This window comes from Phoca vitulina, unplaced genomic scaffold, assembly GCF_004348235.1.
Source record: "Phoca vitulina isolate PV1807 unplaced genomic scaffold, GSC_HSeal_1.0 scaffold7, whole genome shotgun sequence".
NCBI lineage: Eukaryota > Metazoa > Chordata > Mammalia > Carnivora > Phocidae > Phoca > Phoca vitulina.
Window position 1 is genome coordinate 11,440,895 of NW_022589710.1, and position 20,708 is coordinate 11,461,602.

The 20,708-nt window shown below is 40.7% G+C and overlaps 1 protein-coding gene and 1 pseudogene across 1 annotated transcript in view; one reads left to right on the plus strand and one right to left on the minus strand.

Annotated features, from left to right (window-relative positions):
• Positions 1 to 12,638, plus strand: part of PRORP (protein only RNase P catalytic subunit) — a 127,824-nt gene extending 115,186 nt beyond the window's left edge. Inside the window, exons 5-7 of the mRNA XM_032404940.1 lie at positions 6,729 to 6,877; positions 9,861 to 10,056; positions 11,656 to 12,638. Of these exons, the coding sequence (XP_032260831.1) occupies positions 6,729 to 6,877; positions 9,861 to 10,056; positions 11,656 to 11,787 (477 nt within the window). The 3' untranslated portion in view covers positions 11,788 to 12,638. The remainder of the gene's footprint in view (positions 1 to 6,728; positions 6,878 to 9,860; positions 10,057 to 11,655) is intronic.
• A 3,396-nt stretch (positions 12,639 to 16,034) lies between these two features.
• On the minus strand, positions 16,035 to 19,928 carry LOC116632624 (annotated as a pseudogene).
• Positions 19,929 to 20,708: the final 780 nt, after the last annotated feature.

Consider the following 20,708-nt stretch of genomic DNA (forward strand, 5'->3'; position numbering starts at 1 on the left):
TTTAATTCCATGGTCTATTTTGATTGATTTTTTATATAAGGTATGAGATTTAAATAGAGGTTTATTTTTTACTTATGGATGTCCAATTGCTTCAGCACCATTTGTTAAAAAGGTTATCTTTCCTTGGCATATTTGTGTGGGTCTATTTCTGGGTCATCTGTTCTATTCTGTTGATCTGTATGCCTATCCCTCTATCAATATCACAGAATTTAGATTACTTTAGCTCTATAATAGGGCTTAAGATGAGGTAGACTGATTCTTCCCAATTTATTTTTTTTCAAAATTGTTTTAGCTATTCTTCTTCCTTTGCCTTACCATGTAAGTTTATAATAATCCTGTATATATCTATCAAAAAACCTTGCTGGGATTTTGATAGGAATTGCATTAAAAACCCACATATCAATTTGGGAGAGAATTGACTTTTTTTTTTAAGATTTTATTTATTTATTTGACAGACAGAGACACAGCGAAGAGGGAACACAAGCAGGGGGAGAGGGAGAGAAGCAGGCTTCCTGCCGAGCAGGGAGCCCGATGCGGAGCTCGATCTCAGGACCCTGGGATCATGACCTGAGCCAAAGGCAGACGCTTAACGATTGAGCCACCCAGGCGCCCCAAGAATTGACATTTTTACTGTCTTGAGGCTTCCAATCCATGAATATGGATGGTGTTGTTGAGTTCTTCCATATGCTTGCTGATTTGTTGTCTAGGTCTTCTCCCAGCTGTTGAGAGAGGAGGATTGAAGTCTCCAACTGTAATTGTGGATTTGTCTATTTCACAATTTTTGCTTCACATATTTTGCAGCTCCGTTGTTTGGTGCACATGCATTTAGGATTTTTGTCTTCTTGGTGGCTTGATCCTTTTATCACATAATGTCTCTCTGCATATCTGGTCATTTTCTTTGCTCTGAACCCTACTTCATTTAATATTAATGTAGCCACTCTGGCCTTCCTTTGATGAATAGTTTGCATGATTTAACTTATTCCATCCTTTAACTTTCCACCAGCCTATATTTGTATATTTGAAATGAGTTTCTTTTAGATAGTGTATAGTTGGGTTATGTTTTTTAATCCACTCTACCAGCCTCTTTTATTTTTTTTTACTATTTTATTTATTTATTTATTTGACAGAGAGAGAAAGCACAAGTAGGCAGAGCAAAAGGGAGAGGGAGAAGCAGGCTCCCCACTGAGCAGAGAGCCCGATGAGGGACTTGATCCCAGGACCCTGGGATCATGACCTGAGCCGAAGGCAGACGTTTAACCAACTGAGCCACCCAGGCGCCCCATCTACCGGCCTCTTTTAATTGGTGTACTAAAGCCCTTTATATTTTGGGGGACCTGGGTGGCTCGGATGGTTGAGCGTCTACCTTCAGCTCAGTGATGATCTCCTGGTCCCGGGATTGAGTCCCGCATCGGGGCTCTCTGCTCAGTGGGGAGCCTGCTTCTCCCTCTCCCTCTGCCTCTCCCCTTGCTTGTGCTCTCTCTCTCTCTCTCAAATGAATAAATAAAATCTTAAAAAAAAAAAAACCTTTATGTTTCATGTTATTATTGCAATGTTAAGATTAGGGGCACCTTGGTGGCTCAGTCGTTAAGCGTCTGCCTTCAGCTCAGGTCATGATTCCAGGGTCCTGGGATCGAGCCCTGTATCAGGCTCCCTGCTCAGCGGGGAGTCTGCTTCTCCCTCCTCCACTCTCCCTGCTTGTGTTCCCTCTCTCGCTGTCTCTCTCAGTGTCAAATAAATGAAATCTTTAAAAACAACAAAAAAAGAAATGTTAAGATTATGCCTGCCATTTTATTTTTTGTTTTCTATCATCTCTATTTTTGTGTTTGTTTTATTTTTCTTGCCTTCCTATGGGCTACTTGAATTTTTTATAGAATTCCACTTTTATGTACCTATAGTGGTTTTTTTTAAATTTTTTAATCTATAGTGTTTTTTAGTGTACCTCTTTGTATAGCATTTTTAATGGCTGCTCCGGATACTACATGCATATATATATATATGTATGTATATGTATACACACACATACACACACACACACAATATCACTGTCTCCTGGTGTCATCATTGTAACAAGTTTTCTGTATTGCCAGATGGCCTCTTTCTAGTCCTTTGGCTAGAGAAAATAGGCCTTTGTTGGGCTCTTTTTGTCTGTACCCATTTGCATTTTTGGGTTTCCGGCTTCTTCAGCTCCAAGTCTAGGATGTATGAGGCAAAAAGAACTCACTGCCATGTCATTCTTCATGCCCCCAGGTCCCTAGCCAGTCTTTTTTCTCTCTACCTTTCACAGTCTTCTTTTTTTTTTTAATTTCTGAATTTTTTTTCCTTTATGTGGAAAATAGGCATAAATCTCATTTTATGCTGTTTTTTTTAATTTTATTTTTAAGCAATCTCCACACCCAACATGGAGCTCAAATTTGCAACCCCAAGATCAAGAGTCGCATGCTCCACCGACTGAGCCAGCTAGTCACCCCTATGCTATTATTTTATATTTTAAATGTGTTTGAAAACATTTTGATTTTTGGAAACATCAGACTTTCAAAGTCTTTCTGTGTTTGTCTTATATAACGTCTAGGGGTTTTAGTTGTGCTTAGTGGCAGAGATAGGAAAAAGTAGACCTACTCCCATCTTCCTAAAAGTGGAAATCCCTCCCAGTTTTATTTTTGATCTAACGTAGAGTTAAGGTAAATTTTCTTTTTCTTTACTGTTCTGAGTATACCTCTGACTCTGACCCAGCCCACTGGATCCAGCCCTGGAATTTACCCCAGAGGAAGTTGGCTCATAGCTAGACTGTTACAGAGTTTCAGGCCAGTGCCTTTATTCTGTATACATATCTTTCTTTCCTGTGTCTTTCGCTTTTTCTCCTTTGTTTGCATTGTTTCAGAGAGAGAGCTGCTGCTACTAGAGACCTCTAAGCCAGAAGATGGTGCCCCAGAGCAGTTCAAGCTAATCTTTGCTATTCTTCTCTGGGCCCCTGTTTTTAACTTAATATTAGGAAACTCAAGGCTGTTTATCTAAACCAGCATATAGCTCTGAAGACCCAATTGTGTTTTTCTTTAAGCCATGTCTTCCCAGTTGCATGAAAATTTAAGTAATCAGTATCAAAAAATGTTTTTGTTTGAATTTTTTTTTTTGTATCTTTAACTTGGTGGCAATTCATATGGAAAATTTAAAAGTAATTGTTATTCCTCTTAATGAATTGAGTTGACATTTGTAATTGGGCTCACAGAAAATAATCTGTAACCTCAGCATAGCTTTAGGAAAGGAATGTTATAGGGGTGCCTGGGTGGCTCAGTCGGCTAAGCAGTTAAGCCTCTGACTTCCTCTCAGGTCATGATCTCAGATCCTGGGATCCAGCCCTGCATGGAGCCCTGCATCGGGCTCTCTGCTCTGCGGGAGTCTGCTTGTCCCTTCCCGTCTCTCCCTATGTCCCTCCCCCTCCCCCTGCTCATGCTTTCCCTCTCTCAAATAAATAAATAAAATCTTAAAAAAGAAAGAAAGAAAGAAAGGAATGTTATAAGTGCTTTCTGAAGGAGATGCACCTCTCATTGTCTTTTGAGGTATTTGAATCGAATCAGCCAAACTTTCTTACAGTGTAGATGTTTGCTTTTTGATTACTAGCCTAACTTGTAAAATGATGGCTTAAAAGATTATATAAAAATGTATGGAATAAAACTACTGGTAGATACATGTTAACAGTCTTTGGGTGGTAAGGTATGAGTGGTTTCTTCTTTGTCTTTCTTCTGGTCTATATTTTTTAAGTTTTCAATAATGAGCAACTTTTTTGACTGAGTATATTCTTCAGCTAATCAGAAAATATTTATTAACCACCTAACAAATGTAGAGCCAGCATATATATTTTCCTAGCCTTGATAGGCACTCCCTCATTAAGACAGGGACCATGTCTTTTTTTTTGGAGATTTTATTTATTTATGCAAAAGAGAGGGGCGCCTGGGTGGCTCAGTCGTTAAGTGTCTGCCTTCGGCTCAGGTCATGATCCCAGGGTCCTGGGATCAAGCCCCGTATTGGGCTCCCTGCTCTGCGGGAGGCCTGCTTCTCCCTCTCCCACTCCCCCTGCTTGTGTTCCCTCTCTCACTGTGTCTCTCTCTGTCAAATAAATAAATAAAATCTTTTAAATAAAAAAAAAGAGAGAGAGAGAGAGCGCGAGCGCACACACATGGGCGGGGGAGTGGGGGAGACAGAGGGAGAGGGAGAAGCAGACTTCCTGCTGAGCAGGGAACTGATATGGGGCTTGATCCCTGGACCCTGAGATCATGACCTGAGCCAAAGGCAGATGCTCAACCAACTAAGCCACCCAGGCGCCCCAGGGGCCATGTCTTTTAAAATTTTGTAGGCTGAGATACCTACCATGTGCCTTATACATAGTGAGACCTGGGAAATCACTGTTGAATGAACACAGAAGCCTTTATTCCTAGCTTTGAAGGAAAGAATTATATTTTACTGGTTGTAAGGCTTTGGGTTTAGAGGCCTTACACTGGTCTTGGTATACTTTTCTGCTTATGTATGAGCACACATTCAGTGGGCAAGTTGTGTCCATTCTGTCTTAATTCTAGAACTACTAATTAGGGATAATAAAACCAACTGCAGTTTCCTAAAATAATAAGATTAGTAATAGAGTAGGATGGACGATATAAATCCAAAGCATTAAGCGGTAATATTAAAAATTTGGCCCTTACTAAATTCATTCTTAGACTGTTAGAAAGTCTACACAGGGCGCCTGGGTGGCTCAGTTGGTTAAGCGACTGCCTTCGGCTCAGGTCATGATCCTGGAGTCCCCGGATCGAGTCCCGCATCGGGCTCCCTGCTCAGCAGGGAGTCTGCTTCTCCCTCTGACCCTCCCCCCTCTCATGTGCTCTCTCTCGCTCTCTCTCTCTCTCAAATAAATAAATAAAATCTTTAAAAAAAAAAAAAAAGAAAGTCTACACAGATATTATACATAAGAGGTGCAATAGCAATATTTGACAACTGACCAAATAAATGAAGTTTTATTGATTAAAGAATTTTAAATATCCTAAAAATCTACATGGGAAGAAATTATGAGTAAAGGGAAGATAGATTAAAATCAGTGCCTTTTTAGGGGCGCCTGGGTGGTTCAAGTCTCTTAAGCATCTGCCTTCAGCTCAGGTCATGGTCCCGGAGTCCTGGGATTGAGCCCCATATTGGGCTCCCTGCTCAGTGGGGAGCCTGCTTCTCCCTCTCCCTCTGCTGCTACCCCTGCTTGTGCTCTCTCTCTGTCACATAAATAAGTAAAATATTTTAAAATAAATAAGTAAAAATAATAAAATTAGTGCCTTTTCCAACCAAGACTCAAGAAAATTAATGATTTATTCAGTGACTTTCAACTCCTGATTTTCATAGGCTCAGCAACTGTTATAAAGAACTTTTATATTTCTGATACAATATTATATAATTTAACTTTTCATTAACTTTTATTTTACTTAGTAATATCCATTTATAGCTTAGTTTAGTAAGTTGTCAATAAAAGTAATCTATAGACTTCTCCTTATGAACGGTTGAATGTAGGCAAGCTTACCAAGGTACTAGATTTGCTAAAAATCCAGACTTTTGAGAGGCAGTCATGTGCACAGAAGATGGGTGGGAAGTAGAGAAAATGGGAGTAAGTTCACTGAAAAGGAGACTAGGGAATAGAAATTGACAGATCTTTGAGTGGAAAAAAGGATTTCAGTGAAAGGTAGCAGTCTCAGCAGAATCATGACATGGAAAAGTTGGCTGAAAAGATGCTATCTAATCCAGCCGTATACAAACTGTAAAAAAAAAAAAAAAGTAGAACCCTTTATTCAAATGGAAACTTATGCAGAATACCAATATATAAATATACAAAAGCTGAGCTGTTTTGGTTAAAACAGGGTGGGTACTAAAACCCATCCTCGTTGAACCTCCCTCTATCTATCCCAGTGGACTCTGTGGAACACACTTTAAAAACAACTTGTCTTGGGGCAGCTGAGTGGCTCAGTTGTTAGGCATCTGCCTTCGGCTCTGGTCATGATCCCAGGGTCCTGGGATCGAGCCCCGCATCGGGCTCCCTGCTCAGTGGGAGCCTGCTTCTCCCTCTCCCACTCCCCCTGCTTGTGTTCCCTCTCTCGCTGTGTCTCTCTCTGTCAAATAAATAAATAAAATCTTTAAAAAAAAAATAAAAACCACTCATCTTGTCTATGCTTAGACCCCCCCCGCCCCCAGACCCAGTGAAATGTAGCCTAACTAGTAGGAAGGTGGTAGACATTTATTTGTAATAAGAAAACATTTTCTTCAGGCTTACAAAGATGGAAAATTATTTTTTTAAAAATTTTTTATTGTTATGTTAATCACCATACATTACATCATTAGTTTTTGATGTAGTGTTCCATGATTCATCGTTTGTGCATAACACCCAGTGCTCCATGCAGAACGTGCCCTCTTTAATACCCATCACCAGGCTAACCCATCCTCCCACCCCCCTCCCCTCTAGAACCCTCAGTTTGTTTTTCAGAGTCCATCATCTCTCATGGTTTGTCTCGCCCTCCGATTTCCCCCCTTCATTCTTCCCCTCCTGCTATCTTCTTCTTTTTTAAGATGGAAAATTATTTTAAGGAATGTTTTTTCACCCGTTACCAGAAAAGAGTGTTTTACCATTGAGACTACCAGTTGGAAGAACCACTCCATTTACTTGAGATTCTTCCCTTGGCCCTCTTGGGGACTGGCTTTGTGTTTTCTAGCTCTTGGATGTGGTCTCTCAACTAGCCAAGCGGAATGTGCAGCTGCTGGTCCTGGGCCGAAAGCACATGCTAACACAGCACTTGAGGTGGAGAAAGGATGAGATGAAAAAGGTGCAAAAGCAAGCCAGGTGCTTCTTTGCTGACAACATGTAAGTACTGAAGGTACTAGGTGAATTACACTCGGCCCAAGTCATCTGCTTGCTAGGTACCTATTTTTGCCATTTTTAAAGTGCATGCGTATGAATCCAAAAAAAGATTTGAGGCAGCTGACAAAAATCTACTTCCTACAGCAGGATAAATTTAAATAGATGAGGAAATCAGGATAAAGGAGAACTAGGAGGAAGATAAAGTCAGAAGTGAGATGAGTAGACAGAATGCATGCTGTTAGGTCCTGCATAGATCATTTAACAAATATTATACATATATGAGCACCTTCTGTGTTCTTGGGAAACCGCAATTGTTCACCAAGTCCCTCCCTTCTTGGGACTTAAAATAAACAAATAAAAATGTAATGTAAGTCCAGGCAGTGATCAATGCTAAGAAGACAATAAAGCAGAGTAAATAGGTAAAAAAGGATTAGGTAGGGGGTAGGTCAGAAGGTAGCGGATGGGGTGGTCAGGAATAGCCTTTGGGAGAGGGCAGATACAAGGAGAAGGAGTCATTTGAGAAAATGGGAGGGTGGATGGAAGAACATATCAAGCAGAGGGAACAGCAAATGTTCAAAAAGCTATGAAGCAGGAATGTGTTTGGCATGTTTGAAGAAAGCAAGCAAACCAGTGCAGATGAGCTATAGCAGCAAGAAGAAAAGTGCTAGGTTCTGAGGTCAGAGAGAAGGCAGGGACCACAGTAAAGAAGACCTTGTGGGCTCTGGTAGGCAAGCAAGGAACCTGGATTTTATTCTAACTATAAAGGGAATGTTGCTATGAGCGACAACTTCTCAGGAAGCCAAAGGAGCATGGAAAACAAGGTCAGTGACAAAATGGTACAGTGTCCATAAGGAAGGAAGCATCTACTCCAGAGGGGCACAGATCCTCAACAGTACATGTAAAGTTTTAAAATACACTTAGGGGGCGCCTGGGTGGCTCAGTTGGTTAAGCGACTGCCTTCGGCTCAGGTCATGATCCTGGAGTCCCTGGATCGAGTCCCGCATCGGTCTCCCTGCTCGGCAGGGAGTCTGCTTCGTCCTCTGACCCTATCCCCTCTCATGTGTTCTCTCTCTCTCATTCTCTCTCTCTCAAATAAATAAATAAAATCTTTAAAAAAAAAAAAAAAAAAAAAAATAAAATAAAATACACTTAGTTTTACATATGATTTATGCTGACAAAAGTTTATTTCCAACTTTGTGTGGATAATGTGTGTACCCTCAGCCCCAGGTCTAGGTTTCATTATGTTGAATGTGATAGCTTCAGGATTTGTCAGTGTTCCCCAAATTATTTATTCCTAAAAAGGTAAAATGGCTCTCAGTGCATGGAGCAGGAGGCTAACCCCTCATTCAGATCCCAAACCAATCCCTTTTTTCTTTAGCTAAGTCTTTTTATGTATTCACGGAAAGGGTTACTTCTCTGTCTCTAAGAGTAGAAGACAACAATAACGCTCTGCACACACTCACTTTAGGCAACAGTGGGTAGACATGAGGAGCACAGGCTTTAATTAGTCTACCCAGATTCAGAACATGGGCCTGCCACCTCCTATCCGGGAAGGTGTTTCCCTTCTCTGTGTCTTCTTCATATGTAACCCCCAACAGGTTATTGTGAAGATTAAATGAGAGAATACCTGTAAATAATACATATAAAACTGTGGCAGGGCACCAAGCACATGAAAAGCACATTTGTAGTGCTGTCATCATTACTGTTCTTTTCCTTAGGTGGAGGAATTGGAGAAATGTGATGGTAAAACCAAAAAGCCTGATGGAAATTGGTCTCATGCTTGGTTTGGGACTTTAAAGTGACCTTCTGAGGCTTTGGATTTGAATATTTAAGTTTTTAACATTAATTCTATGTTCCACAAATGTGCCAAAGAAATCCTTTCAAACATATACTACAGAGAATAGTATAGTGAATCCCCATGTAACTGTCACCCAGCTCCAACGATTACCATCATTTTTCTCATCTTGTTCCATATAGCCCCCTATTTTTTTCTTTTCCTCTTTTTCCTGAAGATTTTTAAGGCAGATATATTCCAGTCATTTATCATTTCATTTGAAATAGTTTAGTATAAAATAAACATCAAATGGTCCCACTTTGGGTCATTTGGATCAAGGCATAAGACCTATCCCATGCTGCGGTCCGAGTGTCCTGAGCCAAGGCGGCCCCTGTTGTTCTTACAGCATACCTCCTCCAGTGCTGAGTGCTGAAGCTGAGGGTCCGTTGGAGACTCTGAGTCAGTGGCTCTTCTCAAAGCAGGTGATGCCTTCTGTTGCGGATCTGGGTGACTTCCCAGAAGCTGCTTTGAGATACCAATTTTAGCTTTGAGGCAACCCATTATTTTTGGTAGCTTGCAAGGAAGTGTCATCCTGTCCTATTAATATTATGAACATTTTTCGAGTTTGAGTGGGGGTGCGGGGGGAAGGGTATGCTCGTGGTGGATAAGGCCAATAGGAACAACACCCGGGGCACACAGAGAAACAGCTTTTCAATGTGAAGAGGGAATTATTGTTAGAATTTTCCGTTTTAGTGGAAGAACCCAACTGAGCCAAGTTGAGCATTTGCATTCCCTTCCCCTTAGCTTTCCATTTGTATTCTAGATAGTGCTGTCTACTACCAAAAGACTTGGAGGTGCTTGGTTTATAAGCATCACTGGGATCATGTCACTTAAGAATGAGAGCACTGGGGCGTCTGGGTGGCTCAGTCGGTTAAGCATCTGCCTTCAGCTCAGATCATGATCCCAGGGTCCTGGGATCGACTCCCGCGTGGGGCGCCCTGCTCAGCGGGGAGTCTGCTTGTCCCTCTCCCTTTGCCCCTCCCCCAGCTTGTGTTCTCTCTCTCTCTCAATAAATAAGATCTTAAAAAAAAAAAAAGAATGCAGAGCTCCTCTGAGGAAAGTAGAATAAGAAGTAAAAAGCATGGTAAAGAATGCTATCCTCTGCCTCCTTGGGGCTGTGTGTGATTGTATTCTTTCTTCTGCCTGGCTCAGCTCAGAGGATGATCCGTTCCTTCTGTATGCCACACTGCACTCGGGGAACCACTGCAAATTTATCACAAAAGATCTGATGCGGGACCACAAGGCCTGTCTACGTGATGCCAAGACCCAGCGCCTCTTCTTTAAGTGGCAGCAGGGACATCAGCTAGCCATTATTAATAGGGTTGCAGGATCAAAAATAACCTTTCAGGTATGTTATTTGTTCTCTACATAATGTCAACAGAGTGTGGCATAGTCAAAGAATGTTGCTACTCGTTGGAGGTTTTAAATGCTTTATTTCTCTCAGCTGTAGGATGGTATTTGGAATTAGCCAGTTCCTGGAAACAGAAAGTCGGCCAGGGCAAAAGTTTTCATAGACCAGCCCCATATTAATTGACATAGTGATAACATCTGAGATGTCATCAATTGTGACTTCAATTATGTCACTGATTATAACTTGTTTTTTATTTTCATACATATTTTTTATTTTCCTATTTATTTGCGATAGCTGAAAATTCCTTATCCTTTATGGTTCATCATATTTCTGCTAAGCAACTCCTTTTTCCTGTTAATCCGCTTCTACAGCATGGTCTCAACTGAGTTTTCCTTTGATTCTAGTTTAGATTCCTGCAAATACAAGGAATGTCTCTTGTGTGAAAGCAAAGGGAGAAAATCCAAAGGCGAGTTATTATGGAAAAATACACTAGTCAATGGTAAATACGGTCCAATGGTCAAAAAACATACAAAACAATAGATCTATACAAAAAAATCAAGACTTGGGAAACGATATAGGACAACTGGCTTGGTTTTCTCAACAACAAAAAATTATGAGAATAGAGATGAAAAGTAAAGCACTATTTAAAATTAAGAGATAGGTTAGCCTGGTGATGGGTATTAAAGAGGGCATGTACTGAATGGAGCACTGGGTGTTACACGCAAACAATGAATCGTGAAACACTACATCAAAAACTAATGATGTACGGGCTCCCTGCTCGGCAGGGAGTCTGCTTCTCCCTCTGACCCTCCTCCCTCTCATGCTCTCTGTCTCTCATTCTCTCTCTCTCAAATAAATAAATAAAATCTTTAAAAAAAAAAAAAAAAAAAAAAAAACTAATGATGTATGGTCATTAATGTAACATAATAAAATTAAATTAAAAAAATAAAATTAGGAGATAATTCAGTCATAACCTAATTTCAACTCCTGTTCAAAGAAATCAACTGTAAAAATACATGTATGCACATGTAATAATTGGGGAAATGTGAATAGTAGATATCTGATGATAAGGAATTATTAACTCTTAAGTGTAATAATAGTATTGAACTTTTATTTATAAAATAGATCTTATCTTTTAAAGGTACATATTGCATATTACAGAAGAAGTGATATAATATCTGAGATTTGCTTCACAATAATCATGGGGGGTAGTATGGATGAAATAAAATTAGCCATGTGTTGGTAATTGTTGAAGCTGGGTGGTACCTGGGAGTTCATTATACTGTTTCTCTACTTTTGAATATATGAAATTTTTCTCTCACATACAAAGCTGATAAAGGCAAGTAAAGAGATACTATCGCCTATAAATGTAATACTATAGAGAATCTTTAACCTTAAAAATGAACCCACCCCAAAAAAAGGGACCCCTAATTCTAGGGTTCATCTTCACAGAGCTAGCTGCTCTCTGAAAATCCATTGTTAAGTAAGAGAGAATACTCCTGAAGCAAACTGAGAAATTGTCAGAAAAGAAAGGGAAATGGCCAGGTAACCCCTTAGTGTTGTTCTCAATGTTTGGTTCCCTTTTTAATTCAACAGCATATCCCCTGTTATGACACAGTGGTACAGACAACTGGAGACTCGTGGCACATACCATATGATGAAAACACAGTGGAAAGATACTCCTATGAAGTGCCAACCAAATGGCTTTGCCTTCACCGAAAGACATGAAAACTCTCCCCCATGCTCAACTTGTGTTTGGGTGCCCTTCTGGTTGGCATCAGAGCACTTCAGTCGATGCTTGTTTAGCAGTGCTCCTGCGTGATCCACTCTGTCCTGTTTGGTCCAGTTGGTTTGCATGTCAACAGATTGACTTTTTTTAATGAAATAAAATATAAAATCTTTTCATAACCAGTTGCATTTGTTTTTGGAGACTTATCCAGACTCGGGGAACTCAAGGCAGAGTGAAGCCTACGTTTCTACTGGTGGCCGGCTACTCCACTTACTTGGGCAACAAGTGCTTCTGATAGCCATTTTGCTACTCCTGACCTCACCTTCCAGGTCCGCCAATAGCAGAATCAATGCATCTAGGCCTAGGCTGCTCATGTTGTTGCTAAACCCCTTCTCCTATTTCCAATATCATCTCATCCTGTACAGATTATCTCCTGCTCACACTGAATCACTTAATGTCCTCTGTGATAAACTGGCCAAGGTATCAGAAGCTTATTAGCAACTTTTACTTACCATCCAATGATTTGGGTTGGAGGAAAAGGAGCAGTTCATTCTCTTTAGCCTGTGGTCATTTGTTCTTCATTCTACAATGCCTTTTTCAAGTTGGTTCAATAGTTTGTGAACACTATTAATTCCATCATTCAGTATATGAGAGCTTTTTAAAGGATACAGATTTTTTTTTTCATTTAATCAAGTTTGACTTAGTTTAACAAGTCATAACTTTTCATATTTGCCTCTGTTTTACCTGCTTGCCAGCCAGCATACACCTCACTGGACCTTGATTTTAACTGGAAATATTCATGTCCCAGTACTTGATGTTCTTTACTTAATCATACATACATACTGTATGGTTTAATACTCAAGAATAGGCCAGGGGCGCCTGGGTGGCTCAGTCGTTAAGTGTCTGCCTTCGGCTCAGGTCATGATCCCAGGGTCCGGGGATCGAGCCCCGCATGGGGCTCCCTGCTCTGCGGGAGGCCTGCTTCTCCCTCTCCCACTCCCCCTGCTTGTGTTCCCTCTCTCACTGTCTCTCTTTCTCAAATAAATAAAATCTTTAAAAAAAGAAAAAAAAGAATAGGCCAAATCAATCTGTGGTGATAAAAATCACAATAGTAGTTTCCTGAGGCAAGGGCACAAGAGAACTCTCTGGAGGGTGATAGAAAGTTCTATATATTGATCTGGATGATGCTAACTTAGGTGTATGTGTATATTAGTCAAAATTTATCACACTAAATACTTGAAATGGATGTATTTACAACAACATATCAAAAAATATTAACATTAAAAAGGTAATCATCTAGGGGTGCCCAGGTGGCTCAGTTAGTCAAGCTTCCGGCTCTTGGTTTTGGCTCAGGTCATGATATCATGGTCATGGGTCTCATGATGCATGGGTCATGGGATTGAGCCCTGTGTCTGGCTCCTCACTCAGCAGGGAGTCTGCTTGAAGATTCTGCCCCCACCCCACTCACTTGCACATATGCTCTCTCTTTAGAGCTCTCATAAATAGATAAATCTTTTTAAAAAGAATTATTTACATGAAATAAACAAGTAAATTACCTCATTTACATAAAACTGTCTACACAAATATAAGTAGGATGTGTAGTATGCAGAGAGAAACTATCCAGGAAAAACACAGGAGGGGATGTTTCATCTCCTTATCCATTTACTGGATCCTACACTGCTGCATGCCTAGACAAAATAGCTCTCCAGGAAAGTGTTTAATAAACTGATAATACTGAAGATGCTGAGGCTCAGAAAGTTCTCATAAATCCAGTCTGCTTATTTTCTAAATTTCATAAACCACATACTTAGAAAACTGTGCTTTCAGTGAATTAAACTTTTTCTAAAGGAACTATCCTAGTTTTCAGAAAATTTTTAAAAAGAAAACATTTGTTAAATCAGCTTATCTAAAAGCCTAATGCAAATACCTCACAAGGAGCAAATGTAGAATGGGGGAGGATACAAAAGGAATCCTAGAACTTTAGAGTAGGAGTGAACTTTGAAGAACATAAAGTCCAACAGTAGCATTTTATAGAGGAGGGACAGACCCAGAAAGATGTAAAGGCTTCTGTGGATCCCACAGCTCGTTAGGGAAGACATTTCAACTGTAACCCATCTCTGATTCCCAGCCAAATATTCTTTCTTCTGTACACTGATTTAGGCTAGAGTAGTTCATAAAAATTCAGACTGAATGGTGGAGCATCCAGTATTTAGATTTAGGAACTTTGTTAGCCACATAAAAGAAAGGGGGTAGAATGAGAGCAAAGAAACGAGGGAGTACCTCTCTAAAGGGCCCACGTTTGCAAAATGGCTTATCAGTGTAGAAAATTGGGTAGGGAAATTACCTTATTTTTGAACTCTTTAATACTATTCAAAAATAAAACCCTGGGGGGCGCCTGGGTGGCACAGTTGGTTAAGCCTCTGACTTGGTTTCAGCTCAGGTCATGATCCTGAGATCGTGAGATGGAGCCCTGCATAGGGCTCCACGCTCAGCGAGGGGTTTGCTTGAGATTCTCTCTCCCTCTTCCCCTGCCCCTCTCACTTGTGCTCTCTCTCAAATAAATAAATCTTAAACAAACCAACCAACCAACCCTCGGGCTCCTGGCTGGCTCAGTCGGAAGAAGATGTGACTCTTGATCTCAGGGTGGTGAATTCAAGCCCCACATTAGGTGTAAAGATAACTAAAGAATAAAATTTTTAAAATTCCTAATTTCTGCTTGACAGGAATTGAGGTGCATCTTTTCTTTGTCCAGGAGTAGGGGAATTCTAGGACTGTTTAGGGTAAATCACACTGACACAGGACCCTCGCAAATGCAGAGATCTGAAGGAAGGAAGGCAGCTGGTACCCAACACTTAGGCTGCCTTTTGTGTTCTGATAACCTGAGTGGAAACGAAAAAGCTACCTGTCAGCGTAGAGGAATTCTTTTAAAAGCTGTGCTCTGAAGAAAACAAAAAAAAAGAAAGTTGTGCCCTGGATTGACAGTATCTTTTAAGTCAGCTACGAACAAATGAAGGCTTTGAGAGGGCATTGATTCTTACCACTGAAAAATACTTCTGAAGTGCTTTGTGCTTCCCTCTGACATGCTCCTGAATTTATACTCTCTTTTCCTTGCTGCTGTTCTCTGGACCCCAGAGCGAGAAGATCTCAAAGGGGAAGCCTGAGTTAACGATTCTCTCGGGACTACATTGGCACTACCTCACCTCTAGTGCCTCGTTCGTCATGTTAAATTAATTTTTGTCTTCAAGTTTGCACTTGAATAGAATGACTTGCTCTTTGGTTCTATAACAGGTTTGTCACTTTTTAAAAAATTGTCCTAATGCACCATAAAATGCATCGTGTATGTTCACGTTAGATTTCTTTTTTCCCTAATAGTTTCATTGTAAAACAGGAATGGAAAGGAAGAGTGTGTTATATGGGCACCTGAATTCTGGTCTATCATGGTGAGTCTTACATTCATTGGCTAAAAATTAATATTATCAGAGTAATTGAGGGCAAAGCTAAATGGAGTTCAGATCTGGTATTTCAGCTGTCCTTTCAGTAATTTGGAATTCCTAGAGTGAAAGACATCTAAGGGTGCCCCTGAGGGAACGAGGAACATACACCACTGTAATGAAATGGTGGTATTTAGATTTAGGTATTCTTCTAGGCTGGGACTTAAGCAGATAGAGCTCTCAGTAAGAGGGACCAGGCAGCTGTTAGAGCCACCTGTAATCCACAGGGTTGAGAGCAGGGTTCCCAGGTAAAGTACAGGACTACGAGTTAAATTTGGATTTCAGATAAATAACATTTTTTTAGTGTAAATATGTCTCAAGTATTGCAGGGACAGACTTATACTAAAAATATTGTCTATCTGAAATTCACACTTAACAGGGCACCCTGTATTTTTATTTGCTACATCTGACAACCCTTGGTGAGAATTAAATGAGAGGGTGAGCGGTAGTGGGGAATGAAGCATCGAAATAGCCCAGCAGTCCTACAGGAGGGGAACAAAGAGGTGAGTAAAAGGCACCTGGGTGGGGAAAGAAAGGCAAGAAGACCAGCTTTTCCCTGGTTTGTCCCAGCCAATGACAAGTAGTCTGCTTGAATGTATACTCTATAAGCAAAGAGACTTCCATTTAGAGATCTACTTAGAGAAAGCCATAGAAAACAGTGAGATGAAAAAACATAAGAGAATACCAATGAGTAAATGCAATAAATCTTGAGAAATAATCTTTAATTTCTCTTATCATGTCTATTTCATGGTGTTTCAAAATTCCCTCAAGCTCTTTCTCCCGAGGTTTGTTCTTTGTTGGCAATATTCGATCTGACGGGTGCTTCCAGACACCCCACATACACCACTTGCGTTCAACTGGGAATTGAAATAAACAGGAAGACAATTATCTAGTCACTGATGGCAGCTAAAAATAGTTTGTGTTGCTACTAGAGTACTCTCAGTACATTCTTACCAAATGGATTAAGTTATTAAGGTAACCATAATTTGTTGTAAATTGCAGTGTCATATGAAGGGTTTTTGGTAGTTTCTGACAAGAAATGTGACATAAATTTCAACCGCATTAAAATAATTACCCCTGGGGCGCCTGGGTGGCTCCATGGGTTAAGCGTCTGCCCCTTCGGCTCAGGTCATGATCCCAGGGTGCTGGGATCGAGCCCCACATCGGGCTCCTTGCTCAGTGGAAGCCTGCTTCTCCCTCTCCCTCTCCCCCTGCTTGTGTTCCCTCTCTTGGCTGTGTCTCTGTCAAATAAATGAATAAAATCTTTTAAAAAAATAAATAAAAATAATTACCCCTGTCTTCTCTTTAGTGTTCATTAAAATCCAGCCCCCAAAAGCAAATACTTGAGAAATCACTGCTAGAGACTTTGATTTCTAATATAGTAGAGACATAAATTCATTTTTGAAGAAACCAGGTCAGATTGCCCTGTCACTCTCAGCTGGACTAGAACATTACTTGCTATCAGGTTGAGTTCACGTCAAAATACTTAAAATTGATTATTAAAACAGATTTCTTTTGCTTTCTATGACTACATTAGAACAGAGAATGTCAGTGTCCTAACAGGTGCCAGTGGAATTCCCTGACAATTCTGCTGTTCATTTGGCTGTCTCAGGCACAGCGGTGACCCAGCCTGGGAGAAGAGAATGGGCCTCCACACCTCCGGGAAATAGGTTCCTTTGGAAGTGGTTATGGCAGGTCTTCCCAAAGGTAAGTCCCCTGCCCAGACTTGTTGCTTAAGATGTACTGTATATACTAAGTCTTTTTTTTTTTTTTTAACCCTGAGATCAAGATGCATGCTCTACCAACTGAGCCAGCCAGGCGCCCCTATTACTAAGTCTTTAAAAATAAATTATTCTTGGGGCACCTGGTGGCTCGGATTGTTAAGCATCTGCCTTTGGCTCAGGTCATGATCCCAGGGTCCTGGGATCAAGCCAGGCTCCTGGCTCGGCGGGGAGCCTGCTTCTCTCTCGCCCTCTGCCTCTCCCCTGCTCATGCTCTCTCTCTCTATCTCTCTGTCTCAAATGAATAAATAAAATCTTTAAAAAAAAATTATTCTTATAGTTTCTTCCTCTTTTCAGTGACCTTATCTTAGAATCCAAAGCCGCATTTTTTTCTATCCTCCGCCCCAAAGCTGAGTGTCTAGACTTGCTATTAAGTTTTTATACATATATTTATATGCCTGTTACATATATATAATTTTTTAAAGGATCATTCTCTATAAACTCTTATAACTTTTTTTTCACCTGAGAGAAAATGAAAACTTCTTTGTTTGTATTTCTACCACTTCTTCTTCGTGTACTCTAATCATAATAATGTATATTCCTAAAGAGAGGCAGCCAAGTTAAGCCGGGGCATTGTTGTATATACCATAAAATACTACTTGCAAAGCTGTGTACTCATAAACTCCTCAAGCCTTCCTTGTCTTCAGAAGGAAATTTGTGTTCCAGGAAGCTGTCAGTCTGATAATATCTACTGGCTCAAATGAAGGGTCATGTCCTTTGGCATTTAGTCTTGTTCTGGCAGGCGTGGTTAAATCTTTGAAGAAATGAATCTTTTCCAAGTTAGGCCCTCTAATGCCCAACTACTAAAGAAATAAACTCTAGTCAGACCAAGTTTTTGAAGAGAGGCTCAGGAAGGATTGCTGCTTTACACAGATAAAGAGCTTTTTATCTTTTAAGGCAAATCACATGGCTCTTTTTGTTCATTGACACACCAAGGGAAGTTTATGTGAGGAAATCAGCATCGAACAGTTTGTGCTTTATAAGTGTCAGTAGATTTTTTATTCCCACCCACTGCCGTTATCCCCAGAGATTCCAACACCACCCGTATTTTGGTCTCGTTTCTTAATCTCTTAAATTTGGGTCATTTTGGCCCCCTGTGAGATGGCCAACCTGGACCTTTTAAATTACTTAAAAGTGTTCCAGCTTCAGAATTTCCAACTCTCAAGTTCGTCATTTTGACCACAACTCTTTACTCGCCCTACTGCTTCATCCCAACAACCAGCTCATTGGTGTGTTCTGAGGCCCATCCCTTCCTTACTTTAAAGGCCTCAATTGTCAATCCCCATTTGGGTTTGCTTTCCTTCTTCCCCATCCCGCTTTTGGTTTTTTTGTTGTTGTTGTTTTTGGTTTTTTGGGTTTTTTTGAAAAGCACTTGTTAGCATTTAATGAACACCACCCCCCCCCACCCACCCCCCACCCCCGCCAACGTGGCTTCGAGCTACTAGAACGCAGGCGCCCCCGACTGCGTTAATCTTCTCCTTTGCTCTTCTACTGAAGAATTTGGCCTTCACGATGACAGGCTGTTTTGGGAGTTTTCCCTTTCCCAAAACTTTGTAGTAGCCCGATCGCACCACATCAATGATAGGAGCAGCTCCAGTCTTGTTTTTGGCGGCATTTACCCGTGTCTGCTCACTGACCAAGGTCCACAATTTATCAAAGTTGACAGTTGGACAGAAGCTCTGGTTCCTCTTTAAGTGGTAATGTCTCATACCAACTTTTCCAAAGTAACCTGGGTGGTATTTGTCAAAGTTGATCCTGTGATGATGCATGCCACCAGCATTACCCCGGCCTCATGGGTGCTTCCGGTGCTTGCCAATGCGGCCGTGGCCGTGGCTCACGTGGCCCCGAAGTTTCCGGGTCTTCCTCAGTCTGGATGGCGTGTCGGCAGCCCAGACGGAAAAAGCCAATAACACTGCAGATTCTTTCACTCCTTTCATCTCCTGCAGTGCCTTATATACCTCATATTTGGATAGTCCCAAACCATTCCTCTTCATTCCTACACACCAGTATTGCTAAAAAGGTCGTGAAATTATATAGCTGGAACTTCACTCCCATTTAAAGATTCTTGTTTTCATCATCATTGAATTCCCATTAATTTCCTGAAGGAGCTCTCTCAACCTTTGCAAAGTTGACTTGAAAAATAGCTTATCTCCTGGAACTTCCATTTCCTTTTCTGTTAAGTGGGGAAGATGGGCTACAGCAGTACTTCTCAAACTTTAATGGGCATAGATCATCTGGGATCTTGTTTAAAATGCAGATTCTGATTTGGGTCTGGGGTACCTAGTGATGCAATGCTGCAGACCATATTTTGAATAGTATTTTGAGTAGTGGCAAATGAGCTCAAGCTTACTTTAAAATAACAATACAACAACACTTCTCAGTCTAAGTCCTGAGTCATCACCTCACCATTCTCACTGTAAGCAGATGACTTAACCAGGATCTACAAGCCATCTGTTCTGAGCCTCTTCAGCAATTTTTGCCCTTTCCAATAACTTTCCTATCCTGACACTTTCTCCCTTTTCTTTTCTAGGTTACTTTTTCTATTTGCCCCCATTCTGTCCCTTCTTGGTGACTTGAGACCTTGTTCTCGTCAGTCAATCCCTTTCCACTGGGTCTTTTCCCATCTAACTGCAAACACCATTAGGCTTGTAGCCCGACAAAACCATGCCTTGCTGGGGTTAGTTTAATAGACAAGTGTCTTAAAGGAAGGTGCCATCTCTACCCCTGGTTTCTTCCCAGTTAGGCATTTCTACCTGGGTGGCCTACAGACCCTCAAACTCAAGCACTTTGTAAACCACTCATCTTCACCCCAACAGAGCAACTTCCTGCCTTACTTTGTTATTTTTTTCTTGTTCCTTCCCCCTTACTTGCATACTTATTCAATTAGCAAACTGTGTTGATGTCTACCTTTAAAATATCTGTTGTGGGCTTGTCAACTCTTGACTACGTTTCCAAAAGAAAAAGTTCTTTTTTAAAAAAGCTTTGTACATGAAGATATCCATAATAGTGTTATTGATAATAATAATAATAGCATTGTAAATAACTAAATGCTCAAAACAAGGGAATGAAGAAGTAGATATAATTTTAAATGTTACAGTGATTAAAATGATTCTTTGTGTGTTGGCATGGGTTAAATCAAAAAGCATCTACAAAATGGTATGTCTAATATGATCCCATTTTTTAAATAGGGAGGGAGGAAGGAAGAAAGGAAGGGAGGGAAGAAGGAAGGAAGGAAGGAAGGAAGGAAGGAAGGAGACACCTGGAGAAAAGTATCTTAAAGAAATAACATTTTTTTGATTCTAAAATGTTAATAGGTATCTCTGGGTGTTAGAATTGTGGATGATTTTTACTTTCTTCTTTTGTCCGCATAGTCTGAAAGTGTTACAATGTATGTGCCATATTCCACTGAGGCACAAATACAGTAGATACTAAGATTCCCAGGTGAGTGTGAGGCACATACCGCACAGGCAGATTTTACAAAAAGAATAAAGGAGAATCTGCCTCACAACCTCTGGCCCCTTAGGCAGGCCAAAGCTGTAAAAGAGTCTGAGGAAGGAAAAAGATTAAGAAGTTTCTTTGGAGAGAGCCGTTGCCAGTCTGAGTTCCTTGAGTGTCCTCTGATCCCAGGACCCGAAGAAAGATGCCTCA